We start from the raw sequence: 24,625 nt of genomic DNA, 5'->3' as shown, positions 1-24,625 counted from the left end.
ACGGGCAGAAGGGCAGAATTATTAGCAGACGCCCAAACATGAAAAGATAATGAACAGTAAGTGTTTCAAGAGAACTTTGACAGCCTGTAAAAATTGGAAAGATGTTTGCAATGTTCTTTGAAGCCAAGATTATAGTTATGTTTTCTTTTTGTCGATTCAAGTAAGCGAACTTAAATATTTGAAGAAACATTACGACCATGCGCGGCTTGCAAGAAAGCGTTAAATTATTTCATTTAGAACTTGCACAACTGCATACACTGCCAAACATATAACTTTTGCTTTTAAAATTATTTGTACACTCACAAGCAACCCAAATGATGCTCTTCACAGCCGGAAATTATAATGAAAGCGAAAGTGGTGAGAGAAATGAACAGTAAGAAGCGCACTTAATGACGTTTCCCGATTCCTTTCAGGGCGTCAGAAAAAAAAAAACAATGAACACTTGTACGTTAACTACTTCCTCAATTATATGTAGTGTTCAACGGCATAGACGGAATGCCTATCACCTGTAATCTTTTGTTTGTATCGCCGTACTGCCGTGCGCTCTCATGAATGAGCTTCTCGGTTCTCGCGATTTCTCGCGTAGTGACGAGATTTCGTGAAGTAAAACATGGAAGATGGCGGCTGATAATGATGTGCGCTTAATAGAGCGATTACGCGTTGTGATCGGTAAGTCATTCGTTTTATTGTACTTATTTTGAATTCTAAAAGTTCTGCGCTACAGATTAAATGCTTGTCAATACGGACGTGTTGTAATTCGTTGTATTTTAGCGTCTACAGAAACGGGAGTCCCGAGTAGGCCTATCCAACAGGTTGTCGCTTGCTTCGACGTAGCGTCAGTTCTCTACTTCGGTTGAGCGATACGTTTCACATGTGTGTGTATCGTGATTTGCCTGTCGAAGCTGCGTTAATTGCCGCCGCTCGTCGGCCTCGTGGCTGGCGCCAGGAACGACCTTGGGCGCTTATGAATGATCCCGGAAAAAAAATTTTGCTTCCTTCATTCATTCATGAGTTGTAGCAAGGATTTGTGAATGGGGTTTCGCAAGCCGCTCGATCGTCACACCCCCGTTCTGCCCGCACATTGGTGACTCGGCCGTCGCTGCCGCGCCCAGAAATGACTCCTTAAAGCATCCCACGGGTTCTACAGGTACCCAAAAATCTGCCAAATCGAAGACTAACAAACAAAAAGGGGAGCCCGCGGTTGTCGCGAGTTGAGTTGTGGCGTCGTCGAAGAAAGAGGCCTAGGGTCTAGTGAGGCTTTTTTTCTTCATCGTCCGTTTCTAGGCGAAGCAAAGAACCTGCCGCCAAGGAACCATGGCTCGGTGGAACTTCGTGATGTCTACTGTGCCATCAAGCTCGACCAGGAGGAGATATTTCGCACGACGACCAAGGAGAAAACCCTCAAGTGAGTCCCCATTTTTTTTTTTTTTTTCTCGAGAGAGCGCTCCTTTCCCACGCGCTGCGCTAGATCCGCGCCGCGTGTATGCGTGCCCGTTTCCGGTCCCCCTTTGAAGGCAGATCGTCTTTGATCGCCTCACCGTTTCTTACGCCCGATAAGAAGTGCTCACTCTTCTTCCTTTGTCCGTCTTTTATCGGTCTGATGCGTGTGTCACATCCCTGGACACGGGCACGCACCTGTTATCTCGTGGGGGAGTCGAGTGTGGAAGTGACGGGCTTTTTCACCATTTAATTACGCTCTCGGCGAACCCGATAAGGGTGACCTGTTTTCGCCGGCAACCCACACCTGGATTCTGTTTTCCGTCTGGCTTTCTCCGCGGCGGCTTGCACGCGGATGTGCGTGCCTCCCTTGATTATGCGGCACGCGTTTTCTGCCTCGCCTACATCCGCAGCTCATGTTGTAGTGGGCCTCGTCTGTGCTGACCCAGCGCGACTCCAAAATCAGTGCCCCTCAGAACACAAAGACGTCTGTTGCTGTCTGCAGTCAAATTGCTGGGACAACCGGCAGGCTCCCAGGCAGGACTTGTCCGTTTCGAGTTTCGCCAAGTGACATTCAAAAGAGCAGATGTCGACTTTAATGTGAGAGCCAGAGTTTAGCAAGTTGTTTCATATACCTGTTCAGAGTGAGACCTTGTGTTTAGGTGCTGTGTTTGATTAATATTTTCAGCAGTGTAAGCTGGATGGTAATTTTGGCCTAATGCTTCTGATTATTTCTCCCTTACAGCTGTGCAAGTAAGCATGCAATAGCATTCACAAAAGCAAATAAATATACAATGCATATAAAATTGTTTGATCTCACATACACTGGCATCATTTGGAAACTAGCTTGCTACAACTCTGTAAGCTTACTTGCCCTCAGGTTAGCACCATCATTGATGGTTTTCTGTGGCAGTAAATGTTTCACCTGACCGACAGCGGTAGCTCAATGTTTAATATGCTCAGCTACTGAGCTAGAGCATTTTAATTGAATTCCAGCCACCACAGCCATGTTTTAATGTAAGCAAAATGCAAAGCTTGCCCGTGTTGTCAGCGCATGTTAAGGAAGCCTAAGCAATCTGAGTCTCCCACTACAGTATCCCACATGTTTTGCTTTAAGATGTTAAACCCTCAATTCACAACAACTTCATCTCATGCTACATAACTTTCTGAAATAAGGTTCTAGTAGGTTGGCACATTTGCTTGAAGAACTGTTTGGACATATCAGGACACTTTTCTCTTGTACTTCCGCTCCACTTTTGCTCGAAACCTCACTAGCTTGTGTACATTTTAGGGTACAAGCGTGGGTTTCTTATGCATTGTAAGGCCCACTATATAATAGTTTTTCTTGGAAGTCCACATTTCCCTTTTTTTTTTTTTTTTTCACACAGAGTAAGGTAAGGAACATCTAGGTTTGTATATTTTAGTTTTTGGTCGATCATTGCATCTGTCATCTTTTTTAGGAGGGCTTTTAGAATTTTAGGCAAAGTGCTACCGTTCACTGAGATTTCTGTTGAGCATCCTGGGATCATTAAACTTTTGTACAGCACTACGTATTAGCTGTCAAGTGCTTGGCCTTGATGTTTTGGTCATTTTTAGATAAAAAAATTCTGCTGACACATTGTTTTCTCAGTGTAGTAAAAGTTGTATGCTGTGTCTGTTTGCTTCATAACTGCCAGACATGTTAGCTTTGAAGTATGGGATAAATAAGAATCCGTGTGGCATTCTGTATGGTATGGTCCACTGTTAAAGGGAACGTGCAATCGCATGGCCTACACACTTCGCAAAGTGCCACCACCGACAACGGTGAGAATGGATAGCACCGTGTAAGCTGGAGAAGAGCACATGCACCTTGTGCCATTGTTTGTCATCGGCTCTCGGGGGAGAGCTTTGCAAAGCGCTGCAGCCACGGGGTGTCATGTTCCCTTTAACAATGGACCGTACTGTGCATTTTACAGCCAGCTTCAGATGCTTTGCTCTTGTCCTGTAGTCGTATAGTGCCCTGGTGGACACTGCATGTTCCCAGACCTTGTCTTTGAAATTAAGCGGTCATTTTTTTTATTCCCTCTGATTCAGCTATGCCACTGATACTGTGTATAACATCAGTGCTTTTGTCATACAAATGCAGCTGTTCCTACTAGAAATCCAGCTGACAGAACAGTAGGCACTCCAGCACTAGAGCTGCTGTAATGTGACAAGCAGAATCTTTGTCAAAGTTGCCATGTTTCCATCTGAGAGTAGGTGTTAAAAAGGGATAAGCAAGCATTTCTTTTTTTTTTTTTTCTTTTTTTTTCTTTTTTTTTTTTTTTTTGCATGCTTATCAAGCAGTGTGGTGTGTTTAGGGTATTGTGTGTACTTTCGTGACATTTGTGCGTTTATTTTTCTCTGCAGCCCATTCTTCTCCGAAGACTTCCAGTTTGAGGTGCCCCGCGAATTCCGCTACCTTTCAGTCTATGTGGCTGAGCGGGAGCGAGCGTCCAACAAGGACAAAGTCCTTGGCAAAGTCTCTATCAAAAAGGAGGGCATGCACAAGTACTATGGCAAGGACAACTGGTTCCCCATCATGCCTGTAGATGCTGACTCAGAAGTGCAGGTATGTAGAAGTTTCATTAGTGTCCCTCTGTCTCGGTGATGCATGTGCAACTTTGCTGCTGCGGCTGGAAAGATTGGGCAAATGTAGCGTACATGTTCATTAAATCTGTCTGATATTCACAGCGGATGGAAGGCACGTTTGTAAGGGAGTCATGATGTTGAGACTTCGCTCTCAAATCGCTTGGCTGGAGGTAAAAGCGCAGTCTCAGAGGATCAGTTCAGGGGATCAGATTGCTGTAGCACGTCCTGTTTTGGGCACACCCTAATGTGGATACTTTGCATTGTCATTTTCAGAAATCAGCATTTCGGTTTTACTATACAGTAGAATACTGCTGTTACATTCCTTGATGCTGCATTTTTCTAGGTGCTACTTTTTTGGGATCCGGCCCACTCAAGCTCCCACAGAAACCCATTTAATATAAACTTGACTGTTACGTCGCTTTGTGGCAGCATTTCTGCGTCCTACGTTGTGAATGTCGCTTCACGATAGTAGTGCTTTACCCCAGCCATGATTTTGGTAGCATTATTTAAGCTAGCACAGAACGGCACACCAAAGGACTTCTGCCTTTATCGGACTTTATCGGGTGTGGTTTGCTGTAACCAGGTTTTTTGCATAACATTGTCAACATTGTTTTAAATGTTTCACTCTGCTGTATCAGGTATACCACTGTAAATGGGCTACTGTAAATACATGTAGTGCCCCCTCTCAATAGGTAGCTATTGGCCTCAAACAGTATTCATCCGTGGCCTGAACTGAGCCATAGCACGTCACACAGCACACACGTCAAAGGATTTGCTTTTAGGGCATCATTTAAACTTGCCACTAGCATTTCCAGCCCACTATTTCCTTGTTGCAGCTCCCATTTGCCTCATTTGTTAGTATGGCTGGCTGCAGTGGACCCTACATAACTTCCCCTTTGGTGTTCAGAGGCGTAGTGAGTCTGTGCACATTTAATGGGCTTGGCAAGAAAAATGTGAACAGGGCTAGAATGTTTGTACGGTAAAAGCTCGTTAATTCGGACTTCTAGGGACCGTAAGATATGTCTGAATTAACCGAATGTCCGAATTATCGAGAGAATGGAAAAAAAAAAAACATGCACGATTTTATCTCAGCATACCTTTATTACTTAAAGTAATCATGGATGCTTGTCTGCTTTCCCGCAGAAACCCGCGCGGATACTATTTTCCTCAGTCCTTCCAGGTGCTTCTGACGCTTTGAATCCATCGATATGCATCATCAGTGCAAACCTCTCGGCCTGCGCCATGGTGAGGGGTCCACTCAATGGGAGGTTTGCATCACACGAGTTGACCACCCACCGAAGCAAGGCTTCTTCCAACTCCGGATGAGCTGCTGTTCGCAAATGCTTTCTTGACGCTTGGAACTTCTCGCTTTCGAACGCCTGAAGAATCTGTTCTTCATTTTTTACATATGTGCTTAAAGTACTCCTTTTAACGTCATATTTTTTCATTGCTTCTTGTCGGGAGAGCCCATTCTTAAGGGCCCGCAAAATTTCCACTTTGGTAGCTGGGTCCTTGGCCTCGTAGCTCTTCGGCCGTTTCGCCGGTGTTGCCATCGGGGGCGAGTGCGGTGATACCAGCGTACAACAGCAAAGCAATGAGCCGCACTAAAGTGAGCAGTCTTCAATACAACAGCGTAGCGCACCGACAGCAGCAAAACGACAAAATGGCACCGCCAGTAACGTCGGCTCGTGGAAAAACAAGAAAAGCGCCCATCCAGCCAAAAGTCGAGCCAAGTTGATTAATTGATGTCCGTGGCGATGCTTCTTTTGGGTATCGCTATTGCGCCGCATTCGTCTTATTTTCGTTTCCGAGCCTCGGTAGCTGCCCGAAGTTGTCCGAATTATCCATTGTGCGGTCAAATCTGTCCGAATTAACGAGAGTTTCGTCCCATAGACTCCTATACATAATTCTGGGGACCAGGCGCGAAGGTCGAATTATCCAATTTTCCAAATTAACGGGAGTCGAATTAACGAGCTTTTACTGTATGTTGTTTGTTTGCATTTGTAATGTCCTTGTGTCTGTAACACTGATGCAAGCAGCATTTTATTGTTCCTCACTGGCTTCCTGTTGTGAGGAGTATTTGATACTTTGACCATTTTTTATTCATATGACTGCACATTTTATTAAGGTTGGATACGATGCTTACCTTTGCTTTCGCTCACGTGACCATCGCCTGTTGGCATTCTGGCCTGTCTTTAAAACTGCAGGTTGTGTGTGCTTTTTTATTATTATTATTCAGGTGCATGGTGCATCTAGTTGCTTATCTTACGCCTCGGTCTTTTCTTTGTTGCTGCAGGGCAAGGCTAACATCTCGGTTAGGTTAGAGCCTTCCACAAAGTCTTCCATATATGGACCCTGTGCAAAGCTCTGCGTGAGGCAAGTATTTCTTCTCAGTTTTTCCGGTTGTGTCGTTCATGTCATCGTAGATGCTCACCTCCCGCCTTCTCTTCCTTTGCCAGAGTGACGGAATGCAGCGACCTAAACTTGGTGAACGGATCGTGCAACCCGTACGCTCAGGTGACCCTGTGCCATGGCAATGCCAAGCAGGAAACGCGGAAGAGCAAAGTGCGTCGGAAAACAGTCTGCCCCCGCTTTGAGGACACCTTTGCCTTTGATGTGAGTGCACACGACAGTGTCGACCGTTTGCCTAGATGGCCAGAAACGCGCATAAGCACAGCGCAGCACCGGGATGTTTTAATGGAAAAGGGTCAATGGATTTTTGCATACCTTGTGAACGCTATGGGCTGTGATGTAACAGTGGAGAGCTTCAAATTAGTTTTGAATGTCATGGATCCTTTAATCTGCAATGAAGCCTTTGACACAGGCACTTTCTCGTTTGGAGACCGTTCAGAGGTACCTCCTTTGAGCCACCATGACCTGGTGATGGCTTTCACAGAATGCGATACTGCACATAATTTATGCAGCCTGTAGAAATACAACCACTTGTCATTGTTTACAATTGTGAGTGCCTTAGTAGTGCTCACCTATCATAATGGCTCAGTGGTTAGGGTGCTCGACTGCTGATCGCATGACGTCACGTTTCAATGAAGGCAAAAAGCAAGGCACTCGTGTACTTCGCGATATTGGTGCAATAAAAAAATCCAGGTGGTATAACTTCAGGTGGCCTTTACTACAGCCTCTCATGGCTTTAGTCACTTTGGGGACACTAAACCTTATCAAACCAAACGAAACCATCAGTAGTCCTAAATATCACCGCAAAACATTGCAAAGGTATGGACCAAAAGAAAGCTCTCAGAATGGTGAGGATACTGAAAAAGTGTTTACGCAGAGTGGTGTAGCCCTTTCATTTTGAGGCTGGTTGTATTTTTTTTACTGTCTAATTTGGTCAACAATCTAGCCCATAACTTTACCGCTTGTGGAAAAGATTGTTACCTGTTTTTGGCACTCAGCCTTTGTATTCTGTCAAAGTGTGCATATTTTTTAACGGAAGTTTCCATGACCCTGTCAGATGGGAAATTTAGCTATTTGGTCAACCGGCTGCACTTCGCTTCTGGTTAGTAACCTTTTTCATGCTACATACTTTAACTTGCTCTCATATGGTTATGAAGTCTGCTTGTTCATGTTTACCATCGAACATCAGTTGGCACTGGTTGTCTTCCCTCTTATTAAATGTGTTCTGTCCAAGTGCGCACTGTTTTTTCATCATGCGGTCACACCACTTTGCCCAAGCATCTGCTCTGCTGTACCATTTAACCTCCAAATTTGTGGTGAGCGGTCTTTTGACTGCTTTAGGTGGCCATATGGCAGTAAGTTAAGGCTTTTCCATGAATTTACTTGGGGGAGCTCCTTCTGCAGCTTCACCTGGATGTTCAGCACATTTCTTTGTTGCACTCTCGCACATCGAACCAGCTGTAGTCTGTACATAAAAGATCTTATGTCGGAATTTAAGGCATGAGGTACGATTATCACGTGATGGGCAACTGTGGTACGAGAGGGGACATTGTGTGTAAAAGCTGTACCATACAGTGAGATCTCTTTAATTTGACCCTCGTTAATTTAGGAATAGGGATTATTTAAACTTGGAGTGGGGCCCTGGCCAACACTCATGTAAGTCTGTGGTGTCAGTCGCTCATTGATTTGATCTTGGATCAGCTCGCACCGGTTAATTCAGGCGGAAGGTCACATCAAAGTACAGCCCACGAAGCTGGCAATCATCCATATACATTACACCTGCATGAACCTGGATTGCAAGTATGCGTCAGGCATGTGTACTTGGGCAGGTACGACGACACTCAGTTGACATTTGCAACTATTGTTGAAGCAGGGCACTTGACAGAAACAAAAAAAATTGTCGTTGTCGCCAGTTTTCATTTTGGATACATTGACAGCCATAATACCATGCATTCGTTACATAAATTACTTTGATGCAAATGACGTTCGACAGTTTCTTAGGGTCATTTGGTCTTCGAACATTTTTTCTGGTGCCTTAAAGGCCAAAATAATGTTTTGCCGTAACAGTTTTTGCACTCTCGCTTAACATTTGGTAACAATGCCGTTTCTTTATGTGCTTCGTTACAGCTCAAACCACAGCGCTCAGACAAGCAGATTCGATCGATCAAGGATGAGTTCAGTAATCTTGAACTTAGGTGAGCATGCTTTTATTTAAAGCATACCGTATTCACTCGAATCTAAGACGACTTTTTTCTTCACAAATATGGTGCACGGTTTGGGGGGGTCGTCTTAGATTCGCGGCCGTCTGAAAACCGGGTTGAAAACAGAAGATCGGTCCACGCGACGAAAGAAAAAAGCTTACGCCAGAAGCGCACAAGGTGCTACGGTGGTAGCTTGGCGACAAAAAAAAAAATAAAAAATAAAAAAACGGCCGTGGCCTCATAGAGAAAGAGATTGTGGCCTCCCGAAACCCACTCAAGGCCGCCCGCGGCCGCCCGCGTCCCCTAGCCACCACGCCCCTAGACGTCCCTAGTCTAGGGCCCCCGACTGGGTAGCCTCCGCTGTTCTGTCGTTCTCTTTTACGTTTCTTCTGCTCGCGTGCTCCCTCCGCTCCGAGCGTGAAGAAAGGAGAGGGAACGAAGATGCGAGGAAAGAAGCGGAGCGGCTCCCTGTGATTGGTCCGAAATGATGTCACTCACCGCGAAATCAGTGCTAGCGCCACTAGCGCGTCAGACTCAGTCATCTTTCGCTATCCGGGAAGCTGCGTCTCTCCGTGCCGCGTCCTTGTTTGCGCCTTCTTTGTTTGCGGATGTGAGCGGTGTTTTTGCGCACGCTTCATGATGAGTGAAACCAGGCGGCATTATACGGCACAGTTCAAGCGGAAAGTTATTGCTGTTGCGAACGAGACTGGCAACAACCTGGAAGCAGCCAGGCGTTTCGGCGTTTCTGAGGTGAACGTGCGCAGGTGGCTGCGAAACGCCAGCAGTTTGGCAGCGTGTTCAAGTTCGCGGAAAGCCTTTACGGGACCACAATGCGGGCGCCATGCAGAGCTCGAGGAAGACTTGGCTCGGTATGTGAATGATCTCCGGAACAGATGTGTCGCCGTCACCGTCGAGATGATACAGATGAAAGCCAGGGAATTGGCCCGTGAGCGTGGCATTAGTCGCACAATTTTCAAAGCTAGCAAAGGCTGGGTGAAGCGTTTTATGAACCGCGCGGGATTCTCGCTCCGCCGCCGAACTTCAGTCTGTCAAAGGCTTCCGGAAGACTTCGAAGAGAAGTTAATTTCATTTCAGCGGTACGTCATCGGGCTGCGACGCCAACACGGCTACAGCCTGGGGCAAATAGGCAACGCAGATCAAACACCGATGCATTTTGACATGCCGGTCAACTACACTGTTCAAAAAACTGGCTCTAAAGACGTGAAAATTCGGACGACGGGAAATGAAAAGCAACGAGTGACCGTAATGTTAGCTTGTACTGCGGACGGTAGAAGGCTTCCCCCCTACATTATCTTCAATCAGAAGACATTGCCAAAAAAGGAAGACTTTCCTGCTGGTGTCATCATCCGCTGCAATGAAAAGGGGTGGATGACCGCGGAGATGTTCAACGACTGGCTCCGCACCGTTTGGTTCCGTCGTCCAGGAGCGCTGCTGAGGCCACGTTCGATGCTGGTTCTGGACGCGTTCAAGGGGCACACCACTGACGCTAGCAAGGCTTTAATGGCAGACAACCGGTGCGACCTCATCGTCATCCCAGGAGGGATGACCTCGCAGCTGCAACCTTTAGATGTCTGTCTGAACAAGCCTCTGAAGGACAATGTTCGTAAATATTACTGTGAGTGGATGGAGCAAGGAGGACCCGCACTTACGCCTACCGGAAGGTTAAAGCGAGCATCGTTGTCCCAGCTCGCGCGGTGGATCCTGGACGCTTGGCGCGCTATTCCGGATGAAATGGTCGTCCGCGCATTCAAGAAATGCGGAATTTCCAACAACCTCAACGGCACGGAAGATGACATGTTGTGGGACGATAGTGACAAAGAGGCCAGCAGCAGCAGTGACAGTGAGTGATGGTCGGTGCACTCGTTTGTTGCAATAAAGGAGAAAAAAAAATTTTTCTTATTCATTGTTGTTAATTGGGGGGGTCGTCTTACATTCGTGGCCGTCTTAGATTCGCATGAATACGGTACCTTATGTACTGGATTGAAAAGCAGTATTATGCAAAGTGGCTTCATTTCCATTTGCTGAACTGGAACACGATTGTTTAGGTGTGATTGGTGGTTGTAGTGCTTTCTGTAAGAATAATGCCTGATACTTTCAAATGTCTTTCTGGTTATAAAGCATTAACTTCTTTGGGTGTTCTGTTCAGGATTTTAAGAGTACAGAGCTTGTAAGCTTTCAAATTTTGGTAGTTTCGCTCTCGTATCTGGTTCACTCTCGTTTGCTTGTGTGCGTCCACTGTGGCGCACTTAATGCCGCACATTAAAAAAAAGTCAAGCTCTGTGCATTTTTATGCCGTTTTTGCACACCTTGACTTGTGCTGGGGATGAGATGAAAGTATCGGCACTCTTATGTCTCCTCTCTTTAGCAGTGTCACCACATTGCAGAGCATTTGACAAGGTTGTAGTATAAAATCACTTGGTTTTAACCGCATAATCATAGGTGGTAGAAGTAACTATTTTTTATCTCAACACTGCTTACATAGCCACCAGGTAGCTCCATTCTGTAGAGCCTGCCAGCAAAACATATTTGTGTGTTCATGGTTTGGTATGCCGGAGACTCTTCTGAGCCTTCTCTTTCCAGCAGTAAATAGAGGAACTTCGAGTCCAGCGACGTGCACGATGCACGCAGGTCGGCGGCCTAGTTGGCGGTGCAAATTTTTTTTTTAAAGTGCTTTCACGAACGAACTTGTCTTCATCTAAATTGCATTTTGGGCAGGCCTGTGCTGATGTGTTTTATTATTCCAGGGTGTGCCTCCAGCATGACCTCAGTGGAGTGGGCGGCATGTTTGGCAGTGCATTTCTGGGAGAGGTGCGAATCCCCGTGCGTGACCTGGGCTTGGAACGGGGCCTCTCCCACCAGGCTTGGTACCTGCTGCAGCCCCGTTCGGAAGGCCAGCGCTCGCCCCCCACTTCCACGGGGTCATCGTCGGCCAATGGAGCGACAGCGGGCAGCCTAGGCTCCTTGCGGCTCAAGCTGTTTTTCACCTCGGACCGGGTCTTCTCTAGTCACTTCTACCGGGACCTGCGTGAGCTACTGCTCATGTCACCTGACGTGAAGGTGTGTTGTGATGTGAATGCGTGATGCGGGTGCCTAGTCGACATGTGCGTTGAAGTGAAGGTTTGGACTTTCACCCAGTGATAGTTCTTTTAACGTGGTAGCGTTAAAGGCCCTGTTTATCATAAAAACTCCGTGTTGATGTTGTGAGCAAAAATTCACAAACATGGTGCGCGCTGGCAGGAGGTTTCTGATAGCTTGTGGTTGCCTGACGTCACATTTGACTGGAGCCTCCCAGGACCCTTGCATTCAACCCCTAGGCCACACAGGCATGTTCATACGGCTTGGTTAAAGCAGGGCTTAACAGTGTGGGGTGGTTTCCCACGCTTTCGCATCATACCTTTAAAGGCAGAGCTTAAAAATTTCCTGTCTGCGTCTATTCCCATCAGTAGCCCGCTATCGATCCCGCTATCGATGGTTTCACGATTCGATTTTTCCCGCTTTCAAAGCGCTCCTCAACAAGTGGTGTCATTCAGTGGGAAATAGAGGAACCCTTCTTTCAGTTTTGCTTTTGATTTAATTTGTTCCGCCGTGCTGCGCTCGTCCAGATGGTCTTCGAAGTCAGGTGATCGACACTCCATGGTGTCGACGTCGCGCGCTCCTGCTGCGCGGAAACGGGCGTTTCCACAGAAGTTGACGCATCAGAAAGCTTGTTTTTGGTTGTGAACAGCAGCAATGATGACTAGGAAGACGAATTCAGCTCTTCAGACTTCAGCACTGACAGCGAAACTACGTCAAACCGACTGGAAACATCGACTGCCATGCCCCAATAAGTGTCGCCCGCTATCGATGGTTGAATTTCCCCGCTTTCGAAGCGGTTTTTAATGGGTGGCACCATTCAATGGGAAAAAGAAGAACCCTTTTTTCAGTTTTGCTTTTTGTTTTACTTTTTCCGCTGTGCCGCGCTTGTCCAGATGGTCTCCGAAGTCAGGTGATCGGCGCTCTTGTTTGCATCATGGCGTCGACGTCGCGCGTTCCTGCTTCCGCGGAAGTTGACGCATTGCAAAGCTCGTGTTTGGATGCAAACAGCAGCAGTGATGACTAGGAAGACGAATTCAGCTCTTCAGACATTAGCTCTGACAGCGAAAATACGTCAAAACGACCCAGAACTTGGACATCCATGCCTCAATAAGTTTCGCATTTGCTCCCCTCTGCTTTTGCTGCGCGCTGATCGCAAGAGATCACCGTTCTGAAGTTCACAACTGTTATCTGCAGGGTGTCGTCTTTTGGGTAGTATTACTTGCCGCCGGCAGAGCACAAACTCGTGTTTTCCGCTAGAGGACAGCCAGGGGTCAACCTTAGCATAGTCGACCTCGACTACTGTTTTCTTTCCTAACTCAGCGAATACTGTACACAGAAAGCTAGAACTCGCTGCAGTATTGCATTGGTCCGTGTTGTAAAAAACATATATTTTCAAAAATTTTTGTTTTATTTGTATCAAGAAACTTTTAATACTTTTGTATGTTTCTTTTTAACTACAGTTTCTTGCTGATTTTTTTTTTCATCACTTATAAAATAAATATGTGGATTGTCACTGATACCATTGTGAAGAGGAATTGCTCCTCTACAATTTGGTACTAGACACTTCTGTGCCAAGCAAGTTTTATAGAAGAAGGAAATATATTAACGACACCACCCAAAAACCACCCCTTTTTCCGCGGACAGAAAAGTGTTGTGTCCCCGGCGGTGCATTTTGATTCATCGAATTCTTCACAAAGCGGACTACTAGGCCCAGCTCAACTACTACAGCTAACTAGTCCCATTTCTCGCTGTCTTAGCAGTCCCCCTTATTTTCTTTTATCATTGCTTGCATGGCAAAAACACACACTTGCCTTCACAATGTGTCTCCAGCATTTTCCATTTTCCCAGCCTTTGCTGCTCGTCTGCTGGTATCACCAGTATCATGTAAACATTCAAGTGGTACCAATGGATATGCGCTCCTCATCACATGCCTCCTTTGCCACGTCCTGTTCTTTGAAACATGAGCCGTTGCAGTGCCACTTGTGGGACCCTACAAAAGCTAAAGATGCAGACACCACTGCATTTGTCATGGAGAGGCACTGACCATGCTGAAGCACAGTGCGTTATGTCACGTGTAGTTGTGATTTTTTAGATGTTTTCTCGTGGCAGTCAGTGTTTTGGTATCATGCAACTTTTGCATTGTTAGGTCTAATTTCAAGTAATATACAGCACTGGATAATTGGTATGCAGTGGGGCAAGTTCATTATATCAAGTTCTCAAGGCTGCAACAACTTCATCACACAGAGTTTACCAATACAATCGCCGACCATTTTTTCAGACTCGGCGGGACCCGGGAAATGGTCTGAATAGTCGAACGGTCCGAAAAAATCAGTGAACTTGAAAAAATCTATTTTCTGCGAAAAATCAACTTTACTAATCACGAACTTAGCCGCTCCCCATGTTTTGTTTATAGGGAGTTATTGCATAGTGCAATCAGCTACTGTGATCAGCTTCCGCACGCCCTCCGTGCACACGCGCCAGCATGATCTGATGCGGCGGACCCGATCGCCAGTGCGGGCACGCTGACTGGTTCAAACTTGGTAGGTATGCGCACCGCTGGAAGAACGCAGGTCGCTCAAAGTGGTCACTGATGAGCAGTGGTACCCCGCAGAAGCAGATCGTGCTAAGCTGTCACCACTGTGGCCCTCCAGTTAGAATGTCTCGGCCAGTCATGCTTTTGTCATGTCTATGCTACTTCACGACACTGTGAAGCGCAGGTCACTCTTATGCCGCGAACGAATGCACGCGCCACACGAAGCAATAATTGCAATAACATTCAGTTTCCGTTTCCATGGTTCATAACGGTAGAAAAAGGATGCTAGGTGGAACTCACAGGAAAAAAAACGAATGAACGACCAGAGTGAGAGCTCCGCCCCCTTCCTCGCGCTTTATTTTTCCGGCAGCGGGCGGCGGCGGTGGACGGTGCTCACGCTCCATTTTTCCATCCAATTGCACACTCTAATACTGCGATGACAAGGCCGAGGATTCCCTTATTGCTACTGCCTCCGATACCAACTATGCACACAGAGCCAAGCTAGTTCGTCCAAATGACTCGCTTCGCCTAAGCTTTCATGGCCGCGCAAAACCAGGCTGTTCGCGACAACAATGTCCGCTCGCGTCTATTTCGTGCCATAAAAAAAAATAAAGGCTTTGGCCAAAAAACGATCTCCACAGTATTGCTGGCACCAAATTTGGTCCGAAAAAACATTTGGACACCATAGGGTCTTAAATATCTGTCGTGTACATGTTCCTATGGGGCACGTGACGGTTCCTGGATGAAGTCCGAAATGTCGTGCTAGTCCGAATTCAATATTGGAGTCCGAAGAATCAGTTGACTACTGTACACATATCACTGGAGGCTGCATGGAAGAATTAAGAAACTTGTAACTTTGAGGAATTTGCTACATAGTTTCGTGACATCCAGATTTAAGAGTAACAGCCTCATTATCATCAGTGAGAGAGGAGACATGTATGCGGTTAACAATTTTATAAAATAAATTCTTTGTTATATTATACTTCCTTCAGTACAGTATAGACGAGTTCATTAATATGCCACTCTCATCATCAAGACCTGTTAGTAATGGTTGGGGCATGGGTGTAGATTTGCATTTCTGAGATTTTTGTGGTATTCGAAAGAAGTTTTATTCCTCAAGAGTACGAGTGTTCTTGCCTGGTGAAAGTTGATCAGCAGACTTCGAGCAGGGTGCCACAAAATGTGCATTCCCCTTGCAGCCAGTGACATCAAGTGCAGCGTACGTGTTGGGCGAGATGGTGCAACACAAGGATGATGCAGCCCAGCCTCTAGTGAAGATCTTCAAGAGCCACAGCTCCGTACTGCCCCTTCTGCGAGCTCTGGCTAGCTGGGAGGTGGCTGGCGCAACGTGAGTTACCACCCCCCCCCCCCCCTGCCCCCTCTTTTTTTTTTGGCCACGATACCAACGTCTGGCACGTGTAAATAACTGCCTGTAGATAAGAATGTGCGTGTGGTGGCGAAGGCGTCCATTATATTCTAACATAGTTTTGGACAGAGGCAATATAGGGGGCTAGTAGTGTACTGTACAGTTGTGAGAACTATGCATAGAACAGCATGGTTAAGATGGAGAGGACAGAAAGGGAGAGGAATAAAGTTGGTTGGTGAGGGAGTCACATATGTTGCAGTTATGTGCTGTGCCACCACAGAAACTTGAGAGCGGAAATGGAGTTGACAGTTTATTTTGAGGGTCATATTGAACAGTTCATTATGGCATACTCACTTTAATGCATTCATCGTTTATTCAATTGGAACAGCTCCAAGCCTTCGGCTTCTTACTCATTCACTATCCCGCCGGCGTGGCGCAGTGTTTAGGACGTTCGACTACTGTGCCCAAGAATGCAGGATCGAATTCCAGCATCGGCAACTGCTTTTCAGTGGAGGCGAAAAGCTAAGCACCGTGTGCTGTGCGATGTCAGGGTGCGTTAAGGAACCCCAGGTGGTTGAAATTTCTGGAGTCTTGCACAACAGCGTCTCTCATAGCTTAGTCGTTTTGGTGCGTTAAACCTCAAAAACCAAACCAAACCTTTCTTTACTAAATTAGCAGTATAGTAGTAGCTTGAAGATGGGTTGTTAGACGTAATGTATGAAATTTCGCATGACAGAAAAATATGTCAACACTTTGTTTCCTTCATAATGAAGCCTCCTCTAAAACTGATGTCAGCTTTTCCTGGGGGGGGAAAAAAAAAGGGGAAGGAAAAAAAAAAGGGTATATTGCATGAGTAAATATGTTAGTTACTGTGGGAAAAGGAAGAGGAGAGTTACTGCTGAAGCAGGCAGTGCAAGGAAGGAGCAACTGAAGGCTGGCTGCCAGGGGAGGGAACCATCCAAGAGCAGTTACCATCGAAGGCAAAAGAGCATGACGAGAGCAGAGGAGTATAGCATGGTCTGTCTGCGATGGCTACCGCAGAACATGTCGTCCAAGGAGGCACATGTCTAGAATGGCAGACTGGAGAGCAGCGCTAATCAAAGAACGAGTATGTATGAAAAACAAAGTGCGCTTTATAGCTGTATAGATGCATGTGTGCCACTGTTATATTCTTCATCTTATTATACTGTGAAATGAAAGTACCTCTACATTCTTAAGCAGTGGTAACCATCGTATGCCCCCCCCCCCCCCCCCCCTTTTTTTGCATTTAATTAATTTCAGTTGATCCTTCAGATCCAGATTGACTAAGTTCACGTGGGGCATGCATTCTGTGGTAAAGGGTGCAGTCAGTTAAGTTTATAGAAGCTTGTTGGGTAAGCATTGCGCATGAAGCACCTGTGGCTGAAGCTTTGGGCTTTTTCTGTGTGCGGTAGAAGCAGTAGCTGTGTGAGGTACTGTGCATGTCACCATGTTATGGGCACATAGTGTTGGTCTTTAATGCTCCATTTCATTTTCGAGGCATTTACTTTTTGTGCTTAATGAACTAGGTGATTTAGCCATAGTACTTGAAGAAAGTCTTCTTAGTTAAAGTAGCTTGGTGGTATCTCAAGAAAATACAAATGGTTTCAATGAAAATGTGTCCACGTTTGCAGCGAAAACAAAGGCTTGACTTCAAAAGGTTTCTTTCATTATGGCAGCAAAGCGATTTCTAAATATGCATTCCAGAACCACAACACTGTAGGCTCCAATGAACGGCTGCTCAGGTACTCCTTTGAGTAGACTCTCCCCCCCCCCCCCCCCCCCCCCCTTTTTTTTTTTTTAGAACACAAAGGTTCTCGAATTGGGTTGGGCAAAACACGTGGGGTTCATTGAAGTGTTTTTGGGCTCTCCTAATGGGCGAAGTGATCCATACCTTTTCTCTTGCCCGCATTCTTTCAGGACTAATCATTCTGTAATTGGTTACGGCGTGCTATTTCACTGCATTCAAGCCCCACAATAACGAAACCGGCGAAGAAGGAAATTCTTTTCATTTTTGCTACATTACATGGAAAAGGTGGCTTATTTTGCTCTGCTTCATTTTGCTGTGTGAGGGCCTCATGACCTCTCAATGTAAAACTTTTCCTGCCTTTCACAGCTTTGTCAATCATCGCAGACCCCTCCTAAAGGTTTAAAAACTTGCGCTTTTTAACAGGAGGCGGAATCTTTTCGACAAGCAAAACAAAGCACTCGTTTTTAGAAAGGTGCAGGCGATCACGGCGTGCACTCTGCAGACAGGGAGATTGCATAGCAGCAGCAGTGGGGAGGTGTCCTGTTTTTGCGGCTTGCAGTGTCGCCACTTGAAACGTCATGCACTTATGTAGTTGCCTACCGGTGTGCTTGCAAGACATTGTCTTCAGCGTGCAAAAAAAAGATATGTACTTATATAGTTGCTATCATCAGTATTGTTCAACCGACTAAGTTTGAACAGCAAAGGCCGTGCTGATGTTTGTTTGGCAGAAACGTATATGCATGAGTTGTCGGACGACTGTATCACTGCAATTTTGGTGAGGTTCTGTAAAAAGACAGTTACTCCTGGATGAGTTGTAGTAAACTCATACCAATTTGCTTTTAAAGGCTTTACACTTTTTCCAGCATTATTATTTTTCGTCCTTTGTCTGGCTGGTTGCAGGGACCCACACACAATCTTCCGAGGCAACACACTAGTGTCCAAGTGTGTTGACGAGTACATGAAGCTTACAGGCATGCTCTACCTGCAAGATACTCTGAAAACAGTGGTGGCCAAGGTGAGAGCCATGTTTGTGTGTGTGTGTGCGCGCGCGTGCGTGCGTGCGTGCTTGTGTGCTGAGATTTTCTTCTGCTTCAACAGATCCTGTCTGAACGGCTGCCCTGCGAGATTGACCCCACAAGGCTGAAAGATAGCGAGTCGCTGAAAGTGAACGAGGTGAGACTCTCTTTTGTTCCGGCATGCATTGGAACCCTGACAGAATACTTGAGAGTTCTAAATGTGGACATGGGTGCCGTCGCTGGTGGTGAAACTACTTTGAGGCACCAAAATAAGTGCTAACATTGTTTCAGCACCTGTACAAAAATGGCCCCACCGGGGTGGCGCAGTGGTTTCGGCGCTCTACTACTGTGCCCGAAGATGCGGGATCGAATCGGCCTCGGAGGCAGCTTTTCATTGGAGGCGAAAAGCAAGACACCCGTGTTTTGTGCGATGTCAGTGCACGTTAAACAACCCCAGGGGGTCGAAACTTCCAGAGCCCTCCACTACGGCATCTCTCATAGCCTGAGTCGCTTTGGGACGTTAAAACCAACAAACCAAACCAAACCAAACCTGTGCAGAAGTGGAGTAGTAAGTGCAGTTGTTATGAGTGATGCTTGTTCTTGTCCTCTGCTGTTGGTAGTGCTTGAGAGCTGCGATGCTTCCAAGATCATTCCAGTTTGCATTTAAGGTCGTCATGCTTTCACAGCCCCACTGGCACATGTACATGTACGTAGCAATACCATATTTGCTCCCATAGTGAAAGTATTTTTATGCGAAGCATATTGCTAGAGGTAAACCACAGCCCTTCGTGACGGTTACACGCTGTGCAAAGAATGTGGAATGCTACGTCACACCACGTGATACACTGACGTCACGACAGAGGAGAGACGGGGGTCCAGCTCGCGCCGTCGGCTGCGGTTGCACGCCGTGCGGACCACGTGGTATGGTGACGTCACACCACGTGATACGCAGACCGGCTCGCGCCGCCGGCTGCAGTTGCACGCCGTGCGGTGTAATTGCACGCTTTGGCGGTGTAATTGAAGGACCACCATGGCGGTGATATGGCTCGAAGGGTATACATGAGGTGACCTCACAGCCATGCTTGGTGAAGACGTAACGACCGTTGGTGCACGTCAAGCCGGCTGGACACGGGTAGTTTACGGAGAGGCTTTCCCATACGACTGTGTTGTTGCCGAAGAAATCAAAATCGTTGATTCCTTTAGCACGTCGGTGTTCTAAGAGCTTTTGCTTTGCGTACATATTCGCGTAGTGGCAATCGAGTATCGTTGGCCTTGGGGACGACATGTTCGTGGTGCGTGTCAGTAACACAGTTAGATTACAGATGAACGAGTCATGCTATTACCTAATTTTATGCGATGGGAAAATATTGTGCATTCCAAGTTTAAACCGTGTAAAAGCACGTGTAACCAAGGAAAGAAAAGTTTAGCCAAGTGTAACCATGGAAAGCCGAGTTTAGCAATCAATATGCTTCGCATCTGACCAGGCTTAACCAAGCTAAGCCTCAGCCATTTTTTTTTTTGTGTTAAAGAAAACTGCGAGAATTACGAAGTAAGAGAGAACAGGGTGCAGCTAGTAAAAGCGATACTTTGTGGTTCCCAAGCTGAGTGGGAATTTGATATCCCTCTCATGCAGGCGCACCTCCGAGGCTACGTAAAGTCAGCGTTGCAGGCCATTGTTGGGTCATGGGTGGCCTGCCCATGGGAGCTGTGTGACCTGTTCTCGATGCTGCGTGGCCTGGCGGCTGACCGTTTTCCGGGCCGCAAGGAACTCCAGTACTCGGTCATCTCGGTCTTCCTCTTCCTGCGCTTCTTTGCGGCGGCCATCCTCAGCCCCAAGCTATTCGAACTGGCATCGCGACCCATTGTGAGTGGCTTTTGCAGACCCTCTGCAGTGCCATCTCTTTGCGAATTGTTTTCATTGTTTCTGTGCTTCCTATGGATCACGCTTGTATGCGTTGCTTAAGTTTGTATTGAGCATCTTGTTTCTGAGAACGAGCGTACCTCAGCGGGCTTTTTTTTTTTTTACCTTCACTGAGCTCCTTTTTTCATGTTTTGTCTTTGCAGGATGAGCAGTCTCACAGGACCCTTACGTTGGTTTCAAAGTCCATACAAACCCTGGGGAACCTTGTCAGCTCCACATCAGTAAGTCGAGATGCGACTCGAGAGTTTTGGTTTGGTGCGCTGTATTAGCGGTGTCTATTTTAGCTCGTAAAAATTAGAATCTTGTTTTGACAGATTCCATGGTATGAATCAGGCTTGTAACTGCAAGAAATGGCAAATAGTAGATCTATGTGACAAGTGACCTTTCGACATCAGTCATTTTTTTTGCTATCTAAGGCTATATAGATTTTGCAATATTTCATTTTCTTGCCTGGAACACTATGCTGATTTTCCGATTATGGACCTCAGCGTAGAACTTGGTTGTACGCGTTCACACATACAAAAAAAGGGGCCACAGCAAAATTTCTCCAGCTGAATAGGTTAGTCACTACTACTGTTTTGTGTGTGTCCTGCAGGCACAGCCATTTTACAAGGAGGACTACATGAAGGAGTTCTATGAAAACTTCATCACCGAAGAGCACAAGGAGTCGGTGAGGCAGGTATGATGGCTCTTGTTTGCTTATCCTGTGCAGAAGTTGTCGTTTTGAAGCGAGCAGGGTAGGTCAGAGAACAGACGCGAGTCAGTGACATCGTAGTTGAAATCAAGACGAATAAACTGGCAGGGCATGTAATGTGAAGGCGAGACAACCGATGGTTGTTAAAGGTAACAGACGAGATTTCAAGAGAAGGCATACGTATCAGAGTGTTGCGCTACCAGAAAGTCGGGTAGATGAGATTAGAAAGTTTGTTGGGATAAATTGGCATTGCTCACACATGACCGGTTTAAGTATGCTTGAAATCACCACCAGTTTGTTTCCAACCAAGGCCGAGGCAAAGAGATTAGCTTGGTTGGCCCCTGGTAGCCAGTTCCTTCGTGTGCAAAGCTGCTAGCCTTACTGTCTGAACTTCGGGTGCCATTGTCTTCATCATCTTCATCTCTTCTGACAAAATTGCACTGAAGACCTCCTTGAGGGAAGTGGAAGACACGATATTTTGCAAAATGTGGCAAGACATGATGAAGCAAACCTAAACGAAGTAAATTGCTTCTACATTGCTTCTACATGTATATCTATGCTTAACCAAGCCAAACAGCTGCTTAATTTTTTTTCATTTAAGCTAGAAATTACTAGCATTTTACGCTCGATTTTGTCTGTGAGCGTGAAAGGCAAGTAATCATGTTTCTTGCTTCCATTTCTCTTTTTCAGTACCTAGAGCTCATTTCCTTGAAGAATGTCCCCATGAGGAATCTTGACACACCGTCCATAGTCTTGAAAGAAGGGTAAGCAACCTCGTCTTACCAATAATGACCAGTGATTTTGGATCCCATATCAGGCACGCTACTCCTAGGTCATGCAGGCACGTTCATATGGCTTGGTTAAAGTGGGGCTTTTTATGTCGGATGGTAGCCTACATTATCCCCTCTACAGTGGTGCAGTGTGCCATGTTGGGCAAAGGCTGATGACTTGATGGAAATCATTGCGCTGGCACAGTCGGGATAAAAACTTCTCACCAAGCACTATTGTCCATTCTTTTCATTGTTACAGCACCCTTGCATTATTTAATGCTGCATAGCACCGAGCCCCTCTGTCTGCTTTGCGGGCTTCATTTTGGCGAAGTGAAGGGGCTGTTTGTTTTAATTTCACTTGGTGTGGCTGTTTTGCGCAGAACCATGACCAAAAGGGCACAGGGGCGCAACAAGCTCGGCCTCAAAAACTTCAAGCGGCGCTACTTCTGTCTCACTACCAAGGAGCTGTACTACTCAAAGACAAAAGGTGATTGCTCAGGATCAAGACCATCCAAAATCCGATTTCCGCATGCATTTTTGATTAATTGCATGATATGTGGGGCAAGTCTGGCGTCATGGTAGCTTATATGAATGCCAGGTTATGCATCATAACGCATCATCACTACTGTGTATACAGTAGGGCCTCATTGACACGTTCGCAGTTCATATGATTTCCCATTTCACACGCTCAAAATTGCGGGGAGTAAAACATTTCTCATAGAGTTACATTGTTTTCCTCCCAGTTCCTGGATAACACGATTTCCCGGTTGCTGTTTGGAATTTCGACAAATTGTGGTGGTATAATACATTTTGCGATCAACCAAACGTGACCTAACAAGCGCTCATAACATGGAAAACTAATCAGTGGTGCTGACCCGCCACGGTTGCTTTCCTGCAGTGCCCAGCTGCAAAGGGGCGAAGCATCGCAGAAAGCCAACATATGAGGCGCCTGTTCCTGCGATTACGCGACTTCATGATGAACGCGTTCTTTGTGGTGCCTTAGAGGCATATGGGTTGAACCATATGCCTCTAGTACAACTATTCGCTTGCATACGAATGGTCTGGGTCTGGGAAACACGGCGTGAACAAAAATGTGGCGGCTGTAAGCCATCGCGACGGCTTCTTCGCATGTGACTGGCATAAAGGCATGAAGCATCCGGAAACAACCAAGGAAGCCATCCTGGCTTTCATTGCCTTCTACGAATCGGTTTTTTGGTGCTTAGAACAGTGCAGATGTGGACTGAATTATGCAAGAGCTGCAAAAAAAAGGAGCTGTGCATACTGAATGTCAATAAATGCTAATCTGTGCTTTTGTGCAATGAAAGTCTGAATTCTAAATTTCTTAGTACATCATTCAGCAATTAAATTGTTTTCAAAATCAGGCGGTTCAGATCATACGTCTGCAGTTAATACGTTTTTTTCCCCACACTGGTTTAAAAATTTATTAACGAGGCTTAACTGCATTTGCTCATTACCCAGATGAGCTGGCTACAACCCGCTCATTTGTTTAGAAGAATTCGAGGCTGAAATATGGAAAGCAGAAAAAAATGCATGAATTTTGCATATTCGAAATTGTGTAAATGTCATCGGGTACAGTGCTCATTGCTAAAAGCTAACGTGCAAGAAACTATAGTCAGAAACTCAACTTGTTCATAAACCCACTTATCGAAATTATTGAACACATTGAAACATGTCTCAGCTGCTCAGTAAGGGATTTCTGTAGGCATGTGCACATTGTTAATTTTGTTTGAAGTGAATGGCTGTTGTGTGTGAAATGGGTGTTTTTGAATTAAAGCGAAAAGTTTGCAGCTGCAAATATAATTGTTTTCATGAAAAGAAAAGAATTTGCAAGAGCTCAATAGCATATGCCTTAAATATATATTGTGTGAAATTCACCAAGGCACCTGCGAAAAAAAAAAGGAACAATATAAAAATGAATGCTTTTAAACTTACGTTCTGCAGTATTTAGTCTAGAAACAGTATCATAGTCTCAAGCCCTTGCCATGCAATCCATATTATGCTGCTCAGTTAAATATTTTCGGACACTGAAATTTCAGATACCTGTCCCTTCCTGACTTGCACGGCACCACTTTGCATATCTCTGAGTCGGTGTACAACCTGGCTGAAATTTCTGACTCGTCGAAACTCGGGCTACCACATATTCTCCCTACCTCGTTGTCATTGGCAAATGGTGATGTGATCACGCTGCACACACGTGATTGCATGTTGGTGCCACTGCTGGAGGAAGGCTGTGGCCTGAGTCTTCCATTACGCAATTGTTGCAGGATGGCAGAAAAGGCACCGACCATGCGGCACACCACCATGTACCCATCGGAGAATGCGGTAGCCGTGATTTCTGAGATGAGTTCTTGCACAGCCTAATCTTGAAGCATAATCTTTGCGTAGCGCTGCTTAGAATGGAATAGTGTTGATTGTGTCATCAGCATGAAACACGAGAAAGTGAGCAAGTGCAGTCTCGCACCGCTAGATGCACAAAGGCACGGGGCGCTCCTATTCATGGAAAGCATGTTTAAATGGAGCTCATCAGAGGCGAGTCCTTCCTTCCAGACAAGCGGAAAGGTAACTGAGAAGTACAGCAGAGGCCTACCCCAGTGATTGAGAGCACAAGAAAATGGTGGTACTCTCCAAAACAAACTGCACAACTGTGACGAAACTCTTTGCTGTCCCAGCTTTCACATCTAAGTAGCCTTAAAAGTCTGTATTTCACTTCTCATCCGACTTTAGCCATCGAAACTTCAGTAAGTACTGCTGACTTCGATGTTGGTTTCCAGTGTCGTCGC

General features: G+C 46.0%; 1 protein-coding gene across 1 annotated transcript in view; it reads left to right on the top strand.

Moving 5' to 3' along the window:
• Positions 1-516: 516 nt before the first annotated feature.
• Positions 517-24,625, top strand: part of RasGAP1 (Ras GTPase activating protein 1) — a 47,067-nt gene continuing 22,958 nt past the window's right edge. Inside the window, exons 1-15 of the mRNA XM_084594735.1 lie at positions 517-669; positions 1,285-1,405; positions 3,826-4,027; positions 6,344-6,423; positions 6,507-6,663; positions 8,587-8,654; positions 11,426-11,738; positions 15,489-15,637; positions 18,324-18,438; positions 18,522-18,596; positions 20,073-20,303; positions 20,504-20,581; positions 20,956-21,039; positions 21,745-21,818; positions 22,205-22,311. Coding sequence (XP_084450861.1) covers positions 618-669; positions 1,285-1,405; positions 3,826-4,027; positions 6,344-6,423; positions 6,507-6,663; positions 8,587-8,654; positions 11,426-11,738; positions 15,489-15,637; positions 18,324-18,438; positions 18,522-18,596; positions 20,073-20,303; positions 20,504-20,581; positions 20,956-21,039; positions 21,745-21,818; positions 22,205-22,311 — 1,906 coding nt within the window. The 5' untranslated portion in view covers positions 517-617. The remainder of the gene's footprint in view (positions 670-1,284; positions 1,406-3,825; positions 4,028-6,343; positions 6,424-6,506; positions 6,664-8,586; positions 8,655-11,425; positions 11,739-15,488; positions 15,638-18,323; positions 18,439-18,521; positions 18,597-20,072; positions 20,304-20,503; positions 20,582-20,955; positions 21,040-21,744; positions 21,819-22,204; positions 22,312-24,625) is intronic.

This window comes from Amblyomma maculatum, chromosome 2 (assembly GCF_055883805.1).
Source record: "Amblyomma maculatum isolate TAMU_Amacu chromosome 2, ASM5588380v1, whole genome shotgun sequence".
Classification (NCBI taxonomy): domain Eukaryota; kingdom Metazoa; phylum Arthropoda; class Arachnida; order Ixodida; family Ixodidae; genus Amblyomma; species Amblyomma maculatum.
This window is presented reverse-complemented; position numbering and strand designations above follow the sequence as displayed.